This window comes from Odontesthes bonariensis, chromosome 8 (assembly GCF_027942865.1).
Source record: "Odontesthes bonariensis isolate fOdoBon6 chromosome 8, fOdoBon6.hap1, whole genome shotgun sequence".
In the NCBI taxonomy this organism is placed as follows: domain Eukaryota; kingdom Metazoa; phylum Chordata; class Actinopteri; order Atheriniformes; family Atherinopsidae; genus Odontesthes; species Odontesthes bonariensis.
This window is the reverse complement of record NC_134513.1, coordinates 16,698,190-16,722,321: the sequence shown is the minus strand read 5'-3', so window position 1 is coordinate 16,722,321 and position 24,132 is coordinate 16,698,190. Positions and strand designations below refer to the sequence as shown.

General features: G+C 39.5%; 1 protein-coding gene across 1 annotated transcript; it reads right to left on the bottom strand.

Moving 5' to 3' along the window:
- Positions 1-8,801: 8,801 nt before the first annotated feature.
- adm2a (adrenomedullin 2a) lies at positions 8,802-23,675 on the bottom strand. Its single transcript, XM_075471947.1, has 3 exons — positions 23,583-23,675; positions 22,889-23,166; positions 8,802-12,361 (listed from the first exon to the last, which is right to left on the bottom strand). Exons 2-3 carry the CDS (start codon positions 22,984-22,986, stop codon positions 11,950-11,952), a joined length of 510 nt encoding a protein of 169 aa, XP_075328062.1. The 5' UTR covers positions 22,987-23,166; positions 23,583-23,675; the 3' UTR covers positions 8,802-11,949.
- Between the last annotated feature and the right edge of the window lie 457 nt (positions 23,676-24,132).

The following is a 24,132-nucleotide window of genomic DNA, read 5'->3' as shown; positions in this document are numbered from 1 at the left end:
AAAGAGGACCCTATTTGTAAAAAGAGATGCAGATGTAAATTTTCAAATGTGTTTTTTTTGTCATTTTAATGTATTTTTCCATCAAAAGTTGTCCATTCTGAAAGCTACAAGTTTGTCAGATTAAGACATCCACGTATCTGGGTCAATAAAGCCAAAAATGTCACTACTGCTAGACTCTATTATAAGGTTGTGTAATTGAGGTGATCCAACCCTGGAAAAGGTGCTCTGGCCCTTCAGACTGAATTGCAGGGTGAAGAAAGAAAAACTGTTATTGACACTGTAATGTTTGAGTTATTGGACTCGTTTTGTGGCTTTTACACTGTTTCTACAGATACATAAAACAGCGTAGACATCAATACACATAATTCTGTTACAACAGGGTTTGATATCAAAAGCCTTCTTTTATCCAAAGTGTTAATGTCAATTGTATTCAAGAGGTAGTATGACAATATCAGCTCAAAACTGCTTCATGCCAAGGCTCCTCTAGGGTAATAGTCATATTGCTTGTCACCACAAGTGTAGCTAATTCAATATAAGGTTACATTATATGATTTACAAACAGGAGGGTGGCTAGGAGGACCGTAGTCTGAAGACCTTGAAAACAATCTCTTGTTCTTTCTGTTATCTTGTTGTCGGAGCGCAAACTGTATTCAACTTTCAGATAAGTGCTGCGTGTGCTGTTCTGTATACTGTATCTCAAACGAGTAGATCAGTCATATTTAGTTCAGACAGTGTATCAAACAGCAAAGTCGGTGAAAAGCAACAGTTTTCTACCATGGGACGATTGACAAATCCTCAAAACCAGCTTCCTACTAACTTCCCATTTGACTCTTACCTGGGGGCACATGGCATGGGAACTGTTGAGAGTAAACACTGTACTGCGTGCAGTGATGAACTCACAAAATAGCATTAAGAATGGTTCTGTTTGAATTTTGTCATCTACAAGTACAATTTAAATAGTCTGACATACACAAAGCTTATTTTGCTGGACTAATGTCACAATGACAAATTCATTAAAGAATAGTCATGTCTCATTGAAGAAAATCTCACAAGTGCAATAACCCCAAAAGAGAAGCACCTATGAAATCAAGAACCATCAGTGTGTTTGTTTGAGGTGGTCTCCATGGGATGCACACATCAGCAAGCTTCAGTTACAGTCAATAGCATCTGTCATGTACAACCGCCCCAACAAGAAGCACTTCCTGAACCCAACACACAAGTTAGTGTCAGGTCAACAGCACAGACAGATTACAATTACACCATAGGTGCACTTCATGTGTTGGAAAGCAACAAGCGTCTGACAGACTGTACTTGTATAGCACTATTCTAGTCTAGCTGACCACTCAAAGCTTTCACACTACCTGTCACATTCACCCATTCAGCACATCTTGGACTACACAGTGCTTTCTTTTACATGGTCACACACCAATGGACGCAATGTGGGGTTCAGTGTCTCATCAGTGCCCAAGGACGCTAGGAGTCGAACCAATAACCTTCTGATTGGAAGGCAACTATTCTCTCTTCCTCCACCAAGGTGATGTGCGTTGCCCAACCTGTTGTTGACAAACTGAGGTTTAGGGACATTGAAAACTGTGGGTTATCTCGGGGTGCTCCAATCTTTTCCTAAAGCTAACCAAGCTTTAAATTCGGAGCCATCACCACAGAATTACTGGAAATGCATGATGAAATTTGGTGTTCACCTTGTGAAGAGAAAATGTAGCTACTTTAGCTACACTATGGACACCATCTGCATTCCTAAAATACCAAATTTACAGTATAGCACATTCCTATGGATTGATTTAAGCTCAACAGGCCTTTCAGTCCCAAGAATGTGTTAAAGTGTGTCAGTGTGTATCAGCTGTATCTTGCATTAGAAATGAAATGTTAGGACAGACCATACCTCATGCATCTATCCAGAGGCTTCTGCAGATAGATGCGTGAGGTATGGTCTGTTTTCACTGACATGAAGCCATACCGTAATAGATGCAGTATGTGAATTAGCACAGTCTTACTGAAATATGTACAGCCTACCTTGAATAAGATGTCATCTAGATGGGAGCACATGTTGTTTTAGAACATGTACATACCTTTCGGCATTTATGGTGCCTTTCCAGATGTGCAAGTTGCCAGTTCCATAGGCTTTAATGCGTTGCCATAACACCAGAGGTAGAGGCTTTTGAACTGGACATGTGCAGCATGCCCGTTGGTCCCTTTCCTCTTTAGTCTGGAGGATGCAGCATCAATGATTTCTCAAAAAACGTTTAAATTTAGATTTGCCTGACCAAACCAATCCATTTCATTTTAGTTTTAACCCAGAGAAGACAGAGGTTTTTCTGGATTAAGTTCACATTCTTCTCTCACAGACTTCACAGCCTCTGTATGATAGAGCTTTGACCCCCATTTGAGTTAGAGCTGTTTACACCTCATTAGGGTTTTCAAATACATCCAGGCTAAAATTACTAAGCCTCAATGACTTACTTATCTACAGAATAAGAAAAATCTTCTTATTGTGGGAACAATCATCTCATATTGAAAATGAACAAGACGAGGATTACACATACCTCGGTGTTCACCTGAACAACAGTTTTGTCTGGGATACATCCCTTGAAGGGGGAACTCTGCCGATGTCTGGCCCTCTGCCGGGCAGTCTCCGGCTCCTTCTGCCACGTCACCGGATGTCTGGCCGCCCCCCAGACCGCCTCTGGTTCCTGCCGCCTCGTCGCCGGATGTCTGGCCGTAGAACTAATGATGGCTTTAAATAATGACCTAACAAAGGATTGACAAGAAGGCTTGCAGATCACGCCATCCCTAAGAACCACTTCCTGTAATTTTCAGTTAAGAAACTTCATAACATCACAGACATTTTGTGGATCTGGCCGTGTCGGCGATAGGAAGGCAAGTTCAGTTAGTCTGTAATTTATGTAATGTTGTGGTCTGTGTCAAAATATAATTCACACTCAAGGCCCAGTGCTTGGAGAGGTTGCCTAAAACAGGCATTCCAGTGAATGAGTGCTTGCTCAAAAGTGTGGTCGCAGAGTATCAACAGAACTAAAATTCCTATGCTTTAAGCTTTACTAAACAGTAATGGTGAGTCTCTGCTCAACTGTACATTATGTGGGAATGCCCAAGTATGAATATTTTCTAGAAAGAAAGAGAGAAAGTGTATAAAATATCTATTTTTCTTTTTTTTTTTTTACAATTCTTAGCGAGTGATCAGACTGAAATAGATTAATAAAACTGACAAAATGAAACACTTGTCAATATATAGATCATATGTCATTATAATTATAACTCATGATTACTGTATTTATTCAATTTAATGTATGATATATAACTTCTCCTTTTTTATGTCATTTCATCTCAATTTAAACTCTAACCATAGTTGTTTAGGGTAGGGGTGAGCAAGGTGTGTGTTCAAAGATACTGAATGCTATTTTTTTTAATGCTAAAATGAACAGATATTGTTCCTAAGGGCTGTCACTAGAAAATCTTTCAGTGTTGGACATTTGGTTCGAACAAAACGATAATTTGTTTTTTCTTTTACTTTTATATCTTATTGAAATTTTATTGTATAAACCAAAACGAACAAACACCAAAAAAAACCGGTATAATCAGCTGATGAATTTAAAATAGCAGAGCATCTTAACCCCGCCCTCCCTTGTCTAATTAGTGCTGATTTACAGATTTACATATCATTCTGTGGTAGAAGGGTTGAAGTCTACACATTGCTGTGGAAAATTTCACTTCAGTAAATTTTATGCAGATCTGCCATGTGTAACCAGGTTTGTGGAATGTTTCTCTTTTTTCCATTCGGCAGCATGAACTACGTCTGACTTCCTGTGAGTTTCCACTAGGTCAAAAATCTTAGCAATAAGTCAGCTATTCTGAGTCACTTGACTTCACCGACACTTGAGTTAGTTGTCACCACTATGTCTAGAATCTGCTTCTTTAAAAAAAAAAAAAAATGTTTAGAGGATAGAAGCTATTCTTATGGTCTGCATGAATTTTTCACTCTGCTATTATGTGTGACTTTAAATCAGTGAAAGTCAACTGAAACATGAGGGAAGATTGTTTTTTACTTGTGTGTGACACAGTTTGCTGGGTGACATTCATCAGCTGCAGGCAGGACGATGACATAACTTATGGTGGTCTGCTCTTTAGTATTTGATATTTATACAGTGATAACATTTTGGAGTGAAAGTGATAACAACACACACAGAAGGAAAGTCTTTCTTATTCAAAAGGGATTGTAGGCAACATTAAAGAAACTCGAAGCAGACCTACTCAATTGACAAGAAGTAACAGCAACTTTGTTTAGTTAGGTTAAAAATCATTCCAAATGTGATCTTACTTTGTATCTTACTTTACATTGAAATACAGGATGAGACAGTCATATATTTGTATGTTGTAAAAACAGTACAACGTATCGGAAAGCATCAGTCACCGTTTGAAGACTCACTCAAGTGGATTTCAATCCTCTAAAAACTCATCTGTGCTCCTCAAAATTCCCATCAAATGGTTATGGTGTGTCTACACAGCTCATCCAGTGAATGGAGCTCTATGAAAATCCGAATCTGGAAGCTGTGGCTAAGGAAGAGCAATATTCTGCCAATTAAAAGGTCATTAGTTTGATTCTCAGCTTCCATGGACCATATGTCGAAATATCCTCCAGCAAGACACTGAACCCCACGTTGACTGTGATGCATCCAACTGTATGTGAGTATGTAATGGAAGAAAAAGTACTAGGTGGCCTGTAATAATCGCTGTATGAGTATGTGTGAATGGGTGACTGCAGCTTGTAGTGTAAAAGCGACTTTGAGTTGTCAGCTACACTAGGAAAGCGCTATATAAGCCCAGTCCATTTACTCTTTACCACGTCTCCACCAACCAGCAGATGACACTACCTGTCCCGTTCGTACTTTGTTTAGCAATGGCTAAGTCTACTACTGGAGCAACTCAGTTGTATGTGTTTGCACCACAGAGTGATTATCAGGAGGAAGCTAAATGATACGAGGCTGCATGCAAGTATAAATATTAGAATGGCAATATATTCACTTTCTTCTGCTTTCAATAATTTTATAAAAAATATCAGTATTAAAGCAATGCAGCCAGGGGCACTTACAGTCCCAGCAGCCTGCTGGGATTACTCATAGGCCCATTGTGACCAATTCCTGGTGCCTTCTGAGGGTTCAGTCATGCTGCTCCCAACAATATGACATTTCTCTGGCTGGCCAACGGATGAGGCAGCCCAGGCATAGTAGCTTAGACTAGCTTCTCAGTTCACTGGTTTCTCACAGCGCATTCAAAATAGCAATACAGCCCCACCCTGCAAACCTGTACTTAGAAAATCTGTACTCCCTTTTATATTTATATAGTTTGTGATGAATTGTTGGAGCACAGCTTTGTGATATTTACAAAGGGATCATTTGTTTGAATGGTTTGAGTCAGGATTCCGAGCAGATCATAGCACTGAAACCACACTGGTCAAAGTTACCAGTGATCACTCGGCCATCTCTTGGTCAAGTCCGTGCTTGTCCTGTCAGTTGTCATCGCCGCGTTTAATACTATTAATCACAACATTTTGAAATAGGTTTAAACATGTTTTTGGGATTTAAGGAACTATGTTAGACTGTTTAAGTCATATTTCTATGATAGATTCCTGTTTCTTTGGGTAGACGATGAGCTTTCCTCTCAAACCAGACTTTGGTAGAGTTTTGGCTTGGACCCATACTTTTCACTTTGTACATTTCCATTAGGTAACATCATTAGAGATCATTGCATGAATTTCTGTTGCTACGCAGATGACACTCTGTTACACTTAGTCATGAAGCAAGAAGAAACCAGTCATTTGGAATGACTACCAGCATTTGTTGAATACTCTGAAATTTCTGCTTTTGAACTCAGGCAAAACTGAAGTTCTTGTCTTTGGACCTGAGCCCCTCATGAAGAGACTGTCTCGCATGTAGTTACTCAAGATGACATAAATTTTTCTGGCATTAAAACTAGCATGAGGAGTCTTTGACTTATTTTTGACTGTGTTGTGTGTTTTTGACTCATACATAGAACATTGCCATAATTAGAAACATTCTGTCTCGGGGTAATGCAGAAAAACTAGTCCACACATTTGTTACCCCAAGACTGGACTACTGTAATTTCTTACCATTGGCTTGTTCCAAAAAAATAAAATCACTGAAAAGCCTCCACTTGATCCAAAAATACTTCAGTAAAGGTTCTGCTGTCCAGTGTTGGTTTCCCCTCATGGGCTTCCTGTTAAATCCAGAATAAAACTTAAAATTCTTCCTTTCAAATATAAAGCTTGTAATGACCATCCATCTACTTCCTATACCCGCTCAATCCAAATGAGGGTCGCGGGGGCCTGGAGCCTATCCCAGCTGTCGTTGGCCAAGACGCAGGGTACACCATGGACAGATCGCCAGTCCGCCAGTCCCTCACAGAGGCATACATAGAAACAAATGAGACAAACAACCATCCATGTTCACACTCTCTCCTAGGATCAATTTAGAGTCACCAGTTAACCTGACATGCATGTTTTTGGATGGTGGGCGGAAGCCGAAAGAACCCACGTATACACGTGCAGCAGTGCAATGACCAACCTCTAACATATCTTAAAGATATCTCAGAATTCAGTATTGTCCCAACGGAGCACTGAGACTTCCCTCTGCAGGTTTACTTGTGGTCCCAAGAGTTTCTAAAAGTAGAACGGGAGGCAGAACTTTCAGTTATCAGGCCCCTCTCTTGTGGAACCAGCTTTGATGACCATGAGCAAAAAAACAAATCCTATGCCGATGACCATTCCTACTTTTGCTGTTTTAGGCCTAGACTGCCGGGGGACCTCCTATGATGCACAGAGCACTACTCCTCACTCTGCTTCTGTCATGATGTGTTTCGGGGAGGACCCAGATGCAGACACGACGGGAGGCAAAATAAAGTGGGTTAATAAAAGGGTTTATTTGACAAGGGAATAAACCAAAAGCGCAGCAAAGCTGGAATATCAAAACTAAACTGGACATGAAACTAGAAAACAACAAAACACTACCAAAAGGACAGACGAGGAAGGCGGACCAGAAATAACAGACTAGGGGGACAAAACCAGACCAGGAGACATGACAAGACTAAAGACCAAAGTATCGAAGACCAAAGTAGTGAAGGAAATGAAGAGGATCCAGCAAGGAGTGGTTGGACTAGACAGACATATATACTGGGGAGGTGATTACTGTAGTAGGAACTGGTAGTTGATTGGGAACAGGTTGCAGGTGAGTGAATGAGAGCAGAGGGCAGGAGAGAGACTGAAGATAGAGAGAGATGGCAGAACACGGGGGCAAGAGAGAGCACACCAAGGGAATACACAAGGAGAAAATAAAACATAACTGAATAAATAGAACTAGAATGAAACAAAGACTAAATCTAAATACAGAAAACACAAAGTACTGAATAAAGACACCAATAACCAAGTACAAGAACACAACTTAAAATCCAGATCCTGACAGCTTCTTTATTCTTTATGTACATATACCATTATTTTTGTCATTAACCTCTGTTTCTCTTTCTCCGCAGGTTTTCCTGGACTGGCCTTATGGTGCTTGATGACTCCTCTTTCCTGTCCTCTCAACCCCAAACTGGTTGAGGAAAATGGCCGCCCTTTGCTGTGTCTGGTTCTGCTGGAGGATTCCTCTTGTTAAAAGGGAGTTTTCCTCTCCACTGCAATCTTGTACATGCTCAGCACAGGAAATTAAATTTGAGGGAAGATTTGATGCAATCCGGTATCCGCACGTAGGCTTTCCCTGAACTTTTTTATGAATTGGTTTTATATTAATTGGACTAATCTGGTTTTTGACTAATTTTTTAGTATTATACACTAATGGAATTGGACGTATAATAGAAAGAGCCTTGAGATGACTCCTCCAGGATTGGTTCCTCCAGTCTTTTGTGTGGAACATTCTACACTTTTTGAGTCTGTGGGTACCCTACAAATTTAAAACAGAAATTCCCAGCCATACTATTGATGACTTACATAGTCATGTATCATGTAACACATATAAAACACCTTGTGGACATTGTAACAAGGTTAAACTGTAGATTTTTAGTAGAAGGATAAATTATTTCTAAAAAGGTAAGAGTGTGAGCAATTGAGGCACATCTTTTTTTATATCTATGTGTGCACTATTAAAAACTGTAATCCACATGATATAATATATTGACCAATCTGGGACCAATCTTGTCTTCCTGAAACAGCGGTGTGGGATGACGTGGTCAGACGGTGATGCTAATGAACTCAATTTATTTTTTTCATAGCAGCGTTCTGTAGAAATAGGTTCAAAATGACATTTTCTATTGGTTTAGTTTGTAAAACCGATCAAGTGGAACTGTCCCCTCTTACCCTTCATCTCTCCTCCCCTGTCCTAGACGCTAAATAAACCAATAATCTGTCTACTTTTTTTACCAAACCCCTTCCATCACTCATTAACTCTGTCTAGTCATACGACCTCTGCCACTGACGTGGCTGCTATCAGATCATGTCCTGATTTCTAGAAGTTTCCTTCACATTGTCCCCTGTCCCCCATTAGATTTTTGACATGTAATGATTGACTGCTGGGTCAGTACAGCTGGTCAAGGACATAGTAACATATATGGGAATACAGAATAATAAAAAAATATTTTTTGGGGAGGATATTGTTAACCTTATTGGGATTTTTGAAAATTTAAGAGGCTCATGTACAGCTTACTTTTATGTACTATGTATGCACAAACACTTTTAAATCATACTCTAAACTCCGTCACACTACAGTATAGTTCTTTATTTTACAGAATAGGACATGTTCAAACAGTAACATTTTATCTACAGTTAAAACTTCCTTTCCTACCATCATTAAGGAGAAATGGAAAAGTCGAGATAAATAGTGAATACTTGAGTGACATACAGATATCAACACACAAAGAGAACTTAAATACTTAAATACATAATTTTCTATAAATACTTTGGCTTATATATATATTCACAGGTGCACACAATGTCTACCCTGATGTCACATGGAGTGCACTGACATCTTTAAACACATTTGCAGACAATATCAAAAGCAACATTTACAAGAAGGACCTCCTTCCGTTTTCACAAGTTCATTACAATGAGTGAAATACAAGGTGTGAGAAACTATCAACATGCTTGCATTAAAGTGCTTTCCTGTGATCCTAAAAGAGATCATGTGACTCTCAAACGTAAAATAAAGCAAAAAACAAATCTACTAAGACGTATTCCATGAACCTAACAGCAACATTTCCTGACTCATTCCTGTTTGTCTTTGCCATAGAGGGCTTTGAAACGCTCTGGGTGTTTTCTATGGGGAGGTGTTGGTCACTTGCGCAGTTTGCTCACACAGCTCCACGTGACGCAGTGTCTGACGTCTCAACAACATATGACGCAAGACAGAAAACGACAAAAAAAAACAAAAAACAAAGACTGAATGGCAGCACAATGATCCAGAGAGCAGATCAAACATAGAAGATAAGTGTCCTGATAGGCTAGCAGAAGAAACATATGCCCACATGTTTGTTTGTTTTTTTGTGTAAAAATTATAATTTTTTTTTTTTTAAAGTAGAGAGATCCACCAGGATGTTTTTTTAACAGTTCAGAAGCTTTTTAATGATTCTTCACGAGACATTGATTAGCTCCATTACAGATAGAAAAGCATGATTCACCTTCAGCAAGCCTTTGAAAAGATTCAACTTAAGACCAAGGAACTGCTGATTATCATTACCCTTGTGACCTCCTGTCTCCTATGATTATAGATAGAGCAGAAAAAAGACTCTAAAGATTGATGAAAAAAAAAAAAAGAAACAACAACACAAAGACAAAAGTACATCAAGACATAAATGTCGGTGTGGGTCACATCCTATAAGGTCACTCAATTTGTCAAGTATTACCAGGAATAATTTGGTGAGTACAAACTAATGCTCTTTAAGGATTACCAAACTTTTGTTGTTGTTAAGTTCTAAGCAAAAACACATCAAATCAAAAACAAACCAAAAAATCTGAAATTGACCACTAAAACACTCGTGAAGGCTTGCAACTGAACTGCAGAAGTATGTAAATCGGTGCTTCTATTCAAAAATGTTCAGCTCACAGAGTTTTTTTTTTTGCTCATGTTTTGTGTGTGGTGAGGAGAATTTAAAGGGCCCACCAAATTTGAGCATGTTTGACGAGGAAAGCTTGGCCTCAGTTATTCTTAATCCACCATCCGCCCACCATTTCAGAGACAGACGTAAATAAAATACAATAGCTATTTGAGCATGCGTTTTTGTTGGTACTGTGCTATTTTATGCTCATATTTCAAACTGGGCACTGTTACACCTAACATTTTGGTCACTGTGGTCTCTCATTTGAAACCCGCATTGTAACAGCAAGTTGCATAGGAAAAGCAAATCTGAGGGCAAATGTGTTTTATTAGGAGATTTTACTTATTTTTACATTTACCATTTTGTGCAGCCTCATTATAGCCTCCACTTGGATGACATCAGAGGAAAAAGTGTTCAGTTTCTAAACCACAGAAAATTGCACCTCAAGCATCTTTTGAGTCCCAAAGCCCAGCAGTAAGAGGAATATATTAATATGCACACGCATAGACTTTACCTTACTGCTCAACAAGGGTCCAGTGTAAAGCAATTACTTTGTTAGGTGTAACAAATCTGATGTGTGTGTTTCGGCTGAGCTTAGTCGTAAGAATGCAAGATTAGTTTGCAATGGATTTGTTTTGATTTATCAATCTATGAATTTTCAGCCCATTACAATGAAGGTGAGGGGAACTTTGGTAGTGCTCGCATAGTGCCCCCCCCCACCACCACCACCATCTAACCTGCTGTTTCAAAGCACATGACTGAAGTGATTAGGTCAAAGTTTACTAAATTGCTGTCAGCACAAAGTCCTGACTTGCAGGGGTAACTTATGAATCTCGTGAAAAGGCTAATATTTCAGTCCGACAGGGAAAATGCTGTGAAGCGACGGAGTACTGATCCGTGGCTCCAAGGTTCACTTTACCACCAGCTGTGTCAGCCAACCAGCCACTCTTAACATGAAATTGAAACTGATCTTCATGGGACTCAGTTTCTGTTTGCATTCCTTCCAAAGCACTGCAGGCTGACCCTCTTCTTTTTCTCTTGGAGCTTGGACTTTATGTGGCGAGGTCCTCACTCGGAATGCTCTTTGATCAAGCTGTGATTCAGTGTTGTGGATGTATTTCAGTCTAAACTGCATTCCTGAAACATCAAGTTGCATTCCTAGATCAAATAAAACCTTGTAGACTATTCCAGGGATGTCATCATCCATATTAAAATTGCATATGAACTAAAAAGCTGAGGAAAACCGGGGGGGGGGGGGAACTCAATACAGAGGTAAAAGGGTTCATTGGGTCTTGGGTCATTCCAAAGGTCTTTGGGAATACATTGGTTTTGACAGGGCTCCAGCTCATGGTGCAGCTTGAAATCCACATTAAGAGCTTAAAGTGTTTGATCACTGGATAGCAGGATAACCACCTCTGGAGAGGTCAGTTGGCAGATAGGAACAGGCCATCGGATGGTGTTGAAGACAAGACTTAAGTCCTTCCATTAACAGAATTAAAACGTCAGCTCAAGGCCTCTTGATTTCTTTTGAGCATTTCGTAGGGAGAACCAAAAAAAAAAAAAACGTCATAGTCTTTTAAAAGGCAAACGGTGCCTCGGGATGGTGAGGGAACTCGGACTGGAGGGGTAAAACTGAATTTGGTCTATCACAACCCTCAGTCAAGTACAAACACTTGAGGCAAAAGTTACCTAAGATGAGTAAAGCTGAAGCTGTGGACTACATCAATCTTTAACGCATGCCTACAAGTAATACATTAAGAGATAAATAAATAGAGATATAGATAGACTTGCTGTGGGTGTTCTGAGGCGATTGCAAAATCATCCATAACTATGAGGGCTTTTAGGGTTAATGGGGGATGAGTCTTCTCTTCCGCTTTGGCCAATAAGTTGATACAGACGGTGACTGAGGTTCTGTACTTGACAGGTCCCCAGGACGCAGCCCACTCTCATCAGCTGGCCATTATGAGGGTGGTGGTGACGTCCTCGCAGGTGAGCATGGCGACGGGTTCTCAGTGCCCTCTGATTGATCTGCAAAGCCTTGGTGAGCTGCGCCCAGGCCAGGCCAGGAGAGACCGCTCTCACTCCTGCTGCCGGTGGATGCCTCAGGAAAGCAGGCAGCCATTTTGGGGATTGTCTGGCTGCCGAAGCTGGGGCGACGCTGTCGGTCTGGCTTCCAGAAGCGAAGGAGGTATCCTCTTTCTGGTCGATAAGTTTGCTGAAGAGATCCAGACTGAGGAGAGAAGATAAATCAGTGAATTTTTTTTGAGTTTATTCAATCAATAGAAACGTGCACATCTGACTGCTGAAATGAAGAGAAGGTGTACAGTGTGTTTCAACAGAAAGAGCAGAAAAGATGGAAGTTCTAATGCACTGGAAAAAAATGCACCTCCAAAAATAAGTAAGAAAAACAACAAATGCGAGACGTTTTTGCTTGAAATAAGCAAAAAAATCTGCCAATGGAACTAGGGAAAATCGACTTGTCAAGATATTTTGAAATAAGATGTGATATTTAGGACTTTTGAGATAAAAGTGATCTTGGAATTAGCTTAAAAACCTCTTCAAATGTAAAAAAAAAAAGCTTGTTTCATATGAAATCCGAATCAAAACAATTTGTTTTCAAGACTTTTTCATTTAACAAGATATTCCGGATGTATTGTCTTCAAAAGTCCCTATATCTGGCTGAAATAGTACTTGTTAGGCAGTTGTGTCTTATATTAAGTGTAATGAGATATTTTAACTAGAAATGAGACAAATATACTTGGTAAGACTTAGATTTTTTTCCAGTGTGAGCACACGAAATGAGCAGGTAAATAACATCATAAAAGAAGTGTGTACATTGACAAAAAGACTCAAATCCAACCAATGCTGAAATATCTATAAATTGGACCAACTTTGCCATTCCTAATGGTTCAAATAGCTAAAACTGACATCCTAACATCTGATAGAGATAGAGATAGAGACGGTTTTTTAGCAAAAAGAAGACAAGTCCTTATTAATGCATGCACCTGACTTGTCTATTATCTATTAATCTATTAAAGCTCATTTCAAAAGTGCATTGGTAGATCTGCAGAAATGCGCTTTGCAGTTCTGAGTGCTTTGATCAACAAATTCTTTTTGCCCGCTGCATCTGAACACGATGCTCATCTCTTAGTTCAGGACATAAAAGTTAATGGCTTTTTGTCGCCTCGGACAACACGCGCTCCGAGTCTGCTTCACTTATTGCATTAGAGTTATATGTCCGCGGCCTGTTTTTAAAAGCCAGCTGGGTTTCAGCAAACAGTAGCTGTTGGTGACTTTAACATGAGAGCCCACTTATTACTCAGATCTGCTGGTGGCCAACAGACAAGAAGAGAAACTTCTCTCTAACTACTAGAGTTGGACACATTCAGATTTCTCCCTCATTTTGAGATACTGACACTAAGTGAAAACGTATCAACGTGAACTCTTAAACTGCTCAGTTAATCCAAATTACGAAACTGAATAAACGCTATTTGACATGGCAGTATTTAAGCGTTTAATCGTTTAATCGTGCGAACTATTTTCGATTTTTGAGATCAGTAATAAGAAATGGGCTTCAGAGACTGCAGGTCAGAATAAATGAACTGTTAAGATGGAAGTGTTCAGCAGTGTAGCAGACAAGCACGTACTGGCCACTCGGCAAACAGCAGCAACTGACTCACCATCTGTTCATTGTTTGGCAAAGACGGTTGCCTCTCACAACTTGACCCTGCAGCTCATCTCGGCACTGCTAGTGCTATCTGTGTTTGTGCAACACTGTGTCCAGTACAGAGAAGTGAAGAGGAAAACAATGGTGCACCTGACAGGTGGGCTACTCTAAATGGGATGAGAATGGCAAATGTTAGCAATAGCTTCTACTTTCGTACTGAGGTTTATACACACCACCTGGACAAATACGACCGTGTTTGATTTTCTGACTCAAGCTGAGGGATTTTTCCACAGCAGCAAAGTTTAGCGGCAATTTCCCCCTTGTTCTGGCAGCCAGACGCCACAGCTGATGTATAAAAAGTCTGCGTGTGAAGTGCTGACTTGTGCTTTTTCACCACGAGCGCTCAGACTGTGCTGTGAGCTTTGCGACGTAAGACAAAACAGCAGATGGCTTGTGCTGTGGTCCATTTTGGGATTCCACTCAGAAATGTGAAGACTTTGACCTGGTCAACCACCAGCAGCCGGCTCACTGTTAACGGCTACGGAAGCCTGTAGAGGACCTGCTGTCCAACAGGGGCAGCCGCTGAGTAAATAGTTGCGCAACGCCATGCTGGGAACATAGGCGAAGACTGTTTTTTTTGTAAGGGCAGACTTGTGTGCCATGATGCCACATCACCAGGTTCCACCCACCTGGTCAACAGTGGAAGTTCCATTTGAGTGTAAAGGAGAGCTGTTCATGCTGTGGCAGAGCTGCTTTCCCGGCATCAAGCTGACTTTTAATTGTTACAGGATTTTACACTCTTATAATAAATAATTCTACACTGTCCTATCACTGGAGGCATATTTCGCTTATTTCTGTTGCTTTAATTGCTGTTGTTTCTTACCATTTGCACTATTTTTAGGCTGGATATATAACGTTGGCGATAATTCATGTAATCCCTATCCTGAGTCTATTCTTTTATAGAAGACAGAGCTGTAATCTGCGGTGTTGATGACTCCACTGTCTTGCATTTTGGATCCAGGAGGTCAAACGTTTAAAGTACGAGCTCCTCCATGTGTCGAAGTATAATTCTGTTTAAAAAAAGGTACAAAAAAATATTTTTAAACAAGTACATGGAAGAGGAAGTATGTTAACGGAGGACGATGAGGGATAAATATATGAATAGAATAGGGTTAATTGTTATATTGTAATTTAATTAGTATGTGGTATATATTTATTTATGGGGATGGTTTTATATATATATATATATATATATATATATATATATATATATATATATATATATATATATATATTCATATTTACATTTATATTTACAAGGATATGTGTGTAGTATATATCTATTTTTGTGATTATATATTTATTTAGATATTTAGGAAGTGTATATATGGCATATATTTATATAGGTGTATTGTAGTTCGGATATTTACAAACTGAAGAGTAGTTAAAAAGGGGTGGGAAACTAAAAAAAGTATTGTACTTCTTCCCATTCCTTTTTTTAACAATGTGTAGTGTTTTGTTATGTATTAGCACTTTATGTGATTGAATTTATTTTATTTTGTTTTATTTCTCTTTTTCTTTCTTTTGTGTGTACAAATAGTTACATACATTTTCTTTTTTTATACATGTTCGAAAATAAAAATCTATTAAAATCAAATCAAGTATACTTGGGAAAGACGCTACACCCCACATTGTCCCCGATATACTCATCCGTGTGTGATTGTAAAGTGTTGCACACTGTAAACAGAGTGTATATATGTAATAAGAAACGCTGTATAAGTCTTTGCATGACCCCAATGACCACAAACTGCCTCAAAACAATGCCAGAATGTCTGGAACTCCAGGTCTATTCCCCTTTTTGCTCAATTGGAAATCTCTCCTTGTTCACTCTATGCTGAATGTGTAAAAAAAAAAATATGTAACAGAATAAGAGAATTAGTCCCTTGATGATCCATATCTTAAGTGTTTTGACTTCTCTATCACTTTAGCTTTCATTTTCCCAATAAATATGGTGTTCTTGGTTAGAACCCTAACCCTAACCCAACCCTAACCCTAACCATATCTTAAGTGTTTTGACTTCTCTATCACTTTAGCTTTCATTTTCCTAATAAATATGGTGTTCTTGGTTAGAACCCTAACCCCAGAACTAACCCTAACCCTAACCAACCCTAACCCCTAACCCAACCCTAACCATATCTTAAGTGTTTTGACTTCTCTATCACTTTAGCTTTCATTTTCCCAATAAATATGGTGTTCTTGGTTAGTTACAGATCTCATCAGGGCAAATTAGGCTAAATAATAAACGACCGGTAAACAAAATCTGTGTTTGCTATTGGTTAGACCATCCCAACTGGCTAGCTTGGCTTCAAAATATGTCAAAATCAAAAAAACCTTACATAAAAACTCGTATATAAGACTTAGAGGACCTACATCTTAATAAGCCCTCATTTGCCAAACCTCATTTGGCAAGAAAAAACATCTGCCTTGAAGTCCAGCATACTTCAGTCTAAGCAAGACATCTAACACGAGTGCTTTACAAATAGTTCTCTGACAGCAAGACAAATTCACATTTTGAGTCCATTGGCAGCACGTGCATTAGAAGGCAAAGCCGGAGCTACCCTCTCTTTTCACAGCCTCACAAGTTTAAAGAACGTTGGACATAAAACTCTTTCACTCTGTCACATTTGATCTCAAAAGAGAAGCTAATTTGGCTATTAGGGAACGTAATCCGACAATTAAACAAAAATCTCTTCGCCCATATGTGAGGGGCAGAAGATCAAAGATGTTTGAGCTAGCTCATCTTTAACTGATGCCTTGCACTTAAAGCTTTAAGGCTTTAAGTAAAACTTCCATCTGACAAAAAAAAAGATTTCTGGGGGTTTAACATTTCAATGAAAGGCAGGGGCAATCCTTCAGTACCCTGTTTGTTTGTTTTTTCTTCCGTATTAGCCCTAAAACTGTCTGCATTGCTGCTATTAGGTTGTGGAATCAAAAGTTGGAGCCTCCCACATGCAGTATGTTTCAGTAAGTTTCAGCCATCAGTTTTACCCTCTCTGCAGAGGTCCATCTTTCACCCTAAATCCAAACTCTAACCCTTCAGAGGGCAAGGCTTACACATGTAGCTGTTCAGAACACCCAGATTTGAAGGTTTGGTGAAAATCTGTCTCAGTGAGGAAACGTAACCTGATAATCCGACGGTTCAGGTTGTTATTACACTGGAAAAAATGCCACTCCAAAAATAAGTTTAAAAAAAACAACAAATACAAGACGTCTTTGCTTGAAATAAGCAAAAAAATCTGCCAATGGAACTAGTGAAAATCGGCTTTCAAGATTTCTTGAAATAAGATGTGATATTTAGGACTTTTGAGTTAGAAGTGATCTTGAAATTAGCTTAAAAACTTCTTCAAATGTAAAAAAAAAAAAAGCTTGTTTCATGTGAAATATGACTCAAAACAAGATGTTTTCAAGATTTTTTCACGCAAGTCCCTATATCTTGCTGAAATGGTACTTGTTAGGCAATTGTGTCTTATTTCAAGTGTAATGAGATACTCAATGAGAAAAATATATACTTGGTAAGATTTAGATTTTTTCCAGTGTAGGTTGCTTGTGAAAAGTGACAGACAGATTTGCGAAATGAATGAAAACACTGGCTTAAGAGGTGCCACGTCCTCTTACCCCGCTGCTGATACGCAATATGATTACCAGGGAAGCTGAAACTCACCAAGGGCAGTCTTAATCAGCAGCAAATATGGCAAATTAATCTGTAATCTCCTATTAGGGAACAGTGGGGAAATTGTCGTCGGCAAAAAGCAGGACGGAATTAAAGGACACATTTGGTCCTACATGTTCTGGGGCAGTTTTGCTTTCATAACCTCTTCAGTGGGATGCAACATACTTTACACGAGTTCCCGCATATACATAGTTTAGCCTGCTAATTACACATGTAAACAGGATGGGAGTTTAGAGATTACATAGTTGTCTGTTCTCAAACCGCACGCAAAACACAAGAGGGCAAAAACACTCACAACCACACCATCAAACAATAGTAGGTGTCCCATCCCTTAGATGCCCACTTTTTCTTTTCTTTACGCCCTCTGGTTGACACTCCCACTATAAACTGCTGCTACTATATGCATGTGCAGCATATACATACACTCCTGCCCTTTACAAACAGCAAGGCTTTCTGTAGAGAGTGGTGGAAACCTGCTCTTTACACTGTCAGAACATAAAGTACAGAATTGTACCTTTAGGGGTACGATGGCTTGTCACTGGGGCAGGTATAGTTTTGTACCCTTGTGGTTTGTACCTTACAGAGACCAATCTTGTACCTCTGGTGGCAATTTTGTACCCTTATACTGAAGTAGCCTAACACAGACTGTCTATTGTACCCCAGCATGTAGAAAAAAAAGGTACATATATGTACCTTTTACCACTTGAGTACATATATGTACCTTTTGGACCCTCAAAAAGGTACATATAGGTACCCTTAGGTCCAATAATTAACCCTAGTGGGTACATTAGTATAGATTGTACCTCAGGGGACAAAACAGGACTCATACTGTACCCCTATTTCTGAGAGTGTATGGATGCGAAGGTTGGAATTTAGATCTTTGACATTAATCCACAGTGGAATTCCCTGCGTGCTTTGTGGCAGCTTTAACCCTCCACACCTTCATCCATTCAGCCCCTTTAAGGCCTATGACTGTTTGTGCCGTACATATATTTCAGAGAAGCCCGAGTCAAAAATCCTTGTTTACAACATAAAAATGTAAAGTAGACAAGTGTATATGAAAAGAGGCCTCTCCTCAAATGGTTTATAGCCAACGCAATGATGGTTTTATTTGCTCCACTAGCAACAAAAAATATCCAACCTACACGTTGGCCCCCCAAAGCCAATTGCATGTGCAAAGCCTCTTAACAAACACCGTCAAAGCAGGGACCCACCCTCTGTGAGATGAATCCACTCTGTTTCTCAGGTAAATATTATGTTAAGAGAATTCACGTTGGACATCTCAGCCCCACTCTGTTCAAATCCAAGGGTGGGTTAATGATTTAACGGAGGAAAATGTGACTTTAAGTGACCCTGCAAATCCTTGAACACAGTCAGTCAACAGCATATACACATAGAGGGACTCGTCATGTAATTGTACCCTGATCCAGATGCAAAACACTGGAAAAAACCGAAATCTTACCAAGTATATTTTTCTCATTGAGTATCTCATTACACTTGACATAAGACACAATTGCCTAACAAGTACCATTTCAGCCAGATATAGGGACTTGTTTTAATACAATACATCTTGAGTATGTTGTTAAGTGAAAACGTCTTGAAAACATCTTGTTTTGAGTCATATTTCACATGAAACAAGCTTTTTTTTTCATTTGAAGAGGTTTTAAAGCTAATTTCAAGATCACTTTTAACTCAAAAGTCCTTAATATCACATTTTATTTCAAGAAATCTTGACAAGCCGATTTTCACTAGTTCCATTGGCAGATTTTTTTGCTTATTTCAATCAAAAACGTCTTGTATTTGTTGTTTTTTTCCTTATTTTTGGAGGGGCATTTTTTCCAGTGAAGGGCCAAGTGTAGCAAAAGCCTCACAGCAAATCAGCTTTGGTTATCCTCAGTCTCGAAGCAGTGAGCCGTTTGCCACTTTTGCAATCTGTACTCCAAAGCAGCCTCCCTACCACAGCCATATTTAACTTGTTTGGAACTGGATCCTGATTATTTTCACATAGGCAAAAAAAAGCATGTTATGCAAAAAGACAATGATTGGTATGTGTTGCATCTGGTCAAAAGAACATGTCATTTCTCCTTGTTTGGAAAGCGTCTATTCGGCATTGTTAAATTGTCTTTGTGGGATTCTACCATGTCCTTATCGGGACGCAAAGGAGACGACACGGACACCAATACAGAACAGGGAAGGAATGAGAGACATCTGAGCACAGGCACACTCTGCATCACCCAGGCCAAAATAATACGGAGTAATCATGTCTGTGATTATCTTGCTGTCAGCGTGTGATGGTAACAGAACATGATGTGCTCCGTGGGCTTAAGAGAAGAGGGAGAATTTTGTTTCTTAATAAAGATGAGAAGGGACATTTGTGAGAGATGATTCACAAAGCGATAGTCATTGAGGCTTGCGGAGTAAGGAAAATCTGGATTATCAGGGTCAACTATAAAGGAAAATAGTATGATCAGCAACAGTACAATGAGCATAAGAAAGACCCATCGCAGCTGCAGATCCTCCACAACCTAACTGAATGTTCTGGTCCTCCAAAACTGAGCGATGTAAGATCACCCCGATGACTCAAGCCTCTCACATTTTCAATTTAAGCGGAACCGATGGGTTACTAGGCAGGTGTATGTTTCAGCAGCAGGTGCTCAGCGGGCAGTAACACACACTGACATGCAAGAGGTGTCCATGCATGTGTGGCCTTGATCACCAGGTAGAAAATTCAATGCTTCTTACCATGTTTTTAAAAAAAACAAACATTTTTTTAGCATTATTAGACGTTAAGGACTTCACTCTGTCTTTGCTATAGCACCTGATGTGTGACGCATGTGATGAGATGCTCATTGCGCGGCTCCTCAAGCTTTAATTGGTGGCTCTCACTCGCATAGTAGCTTATAACAATATGGTAACAATAACAATCATTTTTTTCAAATAACATAACAGCAAATACTGCACAGTATTAGGTATTTTTTATTCATTTTGTGTTTTTGTAGTGTTAAGTATTTTTATTAAGTACTAATTAAGGCTTAATGGTGTTTCCTAAAGGGGGCACTGTTAAACCTGGCAACGCAGCCCGCTTAAACCACCCTCACACTTGACCGCAGAGCACGCTAGCTCCTTTAGCCAGTGCGAGATGCGGGCACAATGGATTGGTTTTTAACTAAAAAAGAGCAAAAAACAGCACAAAAACCATGCTCATGTTGAATGTCTCACTATGATTACAACAACAAACTACAAATACAACATGAAGAAAGTCAAGGACATGCAGGCCAGCTTCGGCTCATCCCAGTATTAAGGCAAATGTGGTCTTAATTGAAAATGTGTTGGCTGTGTTGTTTCTTTTTTTTGTGGGATGTTTTATATGTAGAAATGCATATTTGCAAAAGGGGACTTTAGTATGATGTCGTAAAAGTGGCTCTTCCCTTGAGTTTGCTCTGCCAATGTGGCTCTTGGGAAAAAAATTGTGAATATCACTGCCTTAATACTATAAACTGAAAGCTATGGCACTAATTAAGAATCAGCTGATGAGAAGAACATGAAAAAAAATGTCTGAAATGATTTATTAAATGATTTAATATTATTTATTTAAATTGCTAAATTATTCAATGAGGTTTGGATGCCTGATTTTTAATAAAATAAGCAGCTAAGTCCGTGCCAGTCCACATTTGATTTTTTTCCAGTCGTAACTTGATGGGAATCTAACGAAATACAGGACCAAAAGGAGAATATTCAGGTAGTCCCCCGGAAACCTAATGCTTGTTATTATCAATGCCCCCCCCCCCCCCCCCCCCCCCCCCCCCCACATCACAGTCTCCCCTTGATTTACATGTGAGCCAACTCTGAGTCAGCAGTTGTGGACCCCAAATCAACCAGAAGAGGGCACCCTTTACACTTATTCATCAAAAGTCATCCACATAGCTCATGTGTTTGCTATTGAATTGCATAGCTGGCAATCCTCCCTAAAACATCAGAATGGGTCGACCGAAATATGTGTTGGACTGCTACTTATCACAGTGTTTTATGGGCTATTCACACTGTTTTATGGGCTGTCCCTAATGACTTACTGTAGGGCTTTGTGACTAAACGCTCAGACAATTAAAGGGTGGAAAAGTACAGATGACATTCATTGTCTCACAAGGTCCTTTGCAATAGTCCATAAGGGTATTTCCTGTAGGTCCATTCATAAAGATAAACTGGTTTCCCCACCTTGTAAATGATACACACCAACACATAATCACAAGGTGGTCAAACCAAACAAAACTAATGAATGGTTACCTGTGTGGTGGCTTTTTGGGATTATGAGGGTGGAGGAAGAAGAGCGAGAGTGCCACATGGTTGTGAAAAAGTTTACAGATTGTAAAAAATAAAAACGCAGAGGATACAGATCAACTGCAACGGTGATGCAGCAACACGTACTTGGCAAAGTCCCGGTTAAACGGTTAAATATAGGTCGAAATTACTCGTGGCCCTTGCATAAATTTGCAAAATTTAAGATGCAGTTACACTTTCAACGCAGGCCAGAACTTCCAACAGTGAAAAGATCTGCAGGAATACTTCAAAAGTTGGCCCATTTTTACACTCCAACAGTAGAAGCAGCGATACCCTTCCATGAGGTTGACATAAGCATAAGGTCACTGTGAACTTGCAACAGATATTTAACACAATAAAATGTAATATTCAATATATTTTTTTTTTCAATTTTCTTTATCGTAGGTTCTTTTTTGTTATGTTTTGAATACTATTAGGCAAGCCAAGTTTATTTGTATAGCACAATTCAGTTTTATTTTAGTTTTTTATTGTTTTATTGTATCAATGGGACGGCCGCTGACCTTGAAGCTCTTTTTTATCTATTACACGACATAACAACAAAACGTCTCCGAACACTCACATGACTCGTTACGCGTGCAGACTTGGAGACTGCGTGAGTCAGCCTTTCAACAGGGGCGGAAACCAGTCAAATAAAGTGAGAAAAAAAAAAGTATACGCTCCACTTAGTTTCTACAAACTGGGAAAAATTACTGGCCAGCGAGCAAGGTGCGCGGATGCGCTTTTGTGTGCGTCAAAACGAAAGAGATAGCAAAGGAGACGTCCATGCCGGCATTACAGATAACTAACTGTATAATTTATTGACACATTTTATATTGCGCGTTAATCTTAAAAGGGAGTTTAAGGTGGCCATAAAACTGTTGGTGGTACTTGGCAGGCTACTATTTACGCGTAAAGCAGACAGGTGCGTTTATGTTTTTAAAAAAGTGCAATCAGCCAATCAGGCGCGGGGTTTTCCTCTTAATAAACTTGCATTAGAGTCTCCGCAGCAGGAGTGGTGGCGTTAGAAATGAGTTTGCTGGTCTTACCTGTCTGTGTCGGGACGCTCCCCAGCCGGCAACGCCAACAGCTGCTGGAGGGAAACCAGGCTGATGCAATACACAGTAAGGGGGAGAAGGGACCGCATCTCCGGGACAGATTCAACTTTACACCCTCTCTCTCTCTCAGAAGGAGGGGGCGACCTCGCGGAACTGCCAAATCCCAAATCCACAACAATGGAAGGGAAAATAAATCAATAATAAAAAAAAAAAGTTTGACGGTGGGTTCAGATATCCAAGCTTGGCAAACTGGAGATTGCAGATTAAACCTTTGAGGAAGGAAAAAAAAGGAAAAGAGAAATTAGACAGAGGTTTGACTTTTTTCTTAAAGCAGCAATTAAAAGGGGGGAGAGAGACAAGGGAGAACAGAAGGAGAAAACGGTGATTTTTATTTAGCTGACACTGGATTCTTAGAAAATCTCCCTCTTAATGAGCAACTTTGAAAGTCGCACTAAAAATATTTCTGCTTATCAATCTACTGCAACTTTAAACACTCTTTCAACCGCGCACGTGATACTGCGTTTACAGCATTATGCTGAAAACTTAAAAAAAAAAAAAAAACACAACAACCAAAAAAAAAAAAAAAAAAACAGACTCGAGCCAAATCCAACATACATAACCTTGTGTGCACTTTTACATGTGGGAATCGTGCTCATTTTGAAAGCTAATTAAAGTCATCTCTCACCTCCTTGTTAAGAGTCGAGCTCAGAGTGTGGATTAAGTCAAAAGATTTTTTTTCCTCCCCATGAATCCAAGCCTGTCGTTCTAGATCAAGTTCCAGTGTGAAGCTGAGCGCCGGGTGACATAGTGGAGTTAAATAGTGAGTGGGCGGAGTTCACCACCTCAGGTTCGACCAATATTCAACATCCTTATGAAGGGTAATTCCAATTAGTCTGTGTATCCCTGTGATATAGCTAAGAAGAAAAAAAAACATTTAAAAAGCCCAGTATTGCTTTCAAAGAGGATATGTGTATAAAGTTTGGTTAAAGTAGCTGTAGACTGAACAACGCTAACACACTTTCAAGTCTCAAAGCTGTTGCAGGAAACTTTGTGGTAACATAGATGCTCTATAGATAACTTCAAAATTTCATTTTAGCCTGTGCAAACCTTACTTATATACTACAGCATCACGGGTCCATAGGAATATGTACCAGAAGACTGTTTGGGCTTTAGATGATAAATTACAATTCAAGCACAACAAAAACACTGCCCATTACTGACAGCTCACTGAACTA

Coding starts and splice junctions, on each gene's coding strand:
- adm2a (XM_075471947.1), bottom strand. CDS start 22,986: ATGCGGTCCCTTCTCCCCCTTACTGTGTATTGCATCAGCCTGGTTTCC. Junction 12,362..22,888: donor GAGCGTCCCGACACAGACAG/GTAAGACCAGCA, acceptor TTCTCTCCTCAG/TCTGGATCTCTTCAGCAAAC.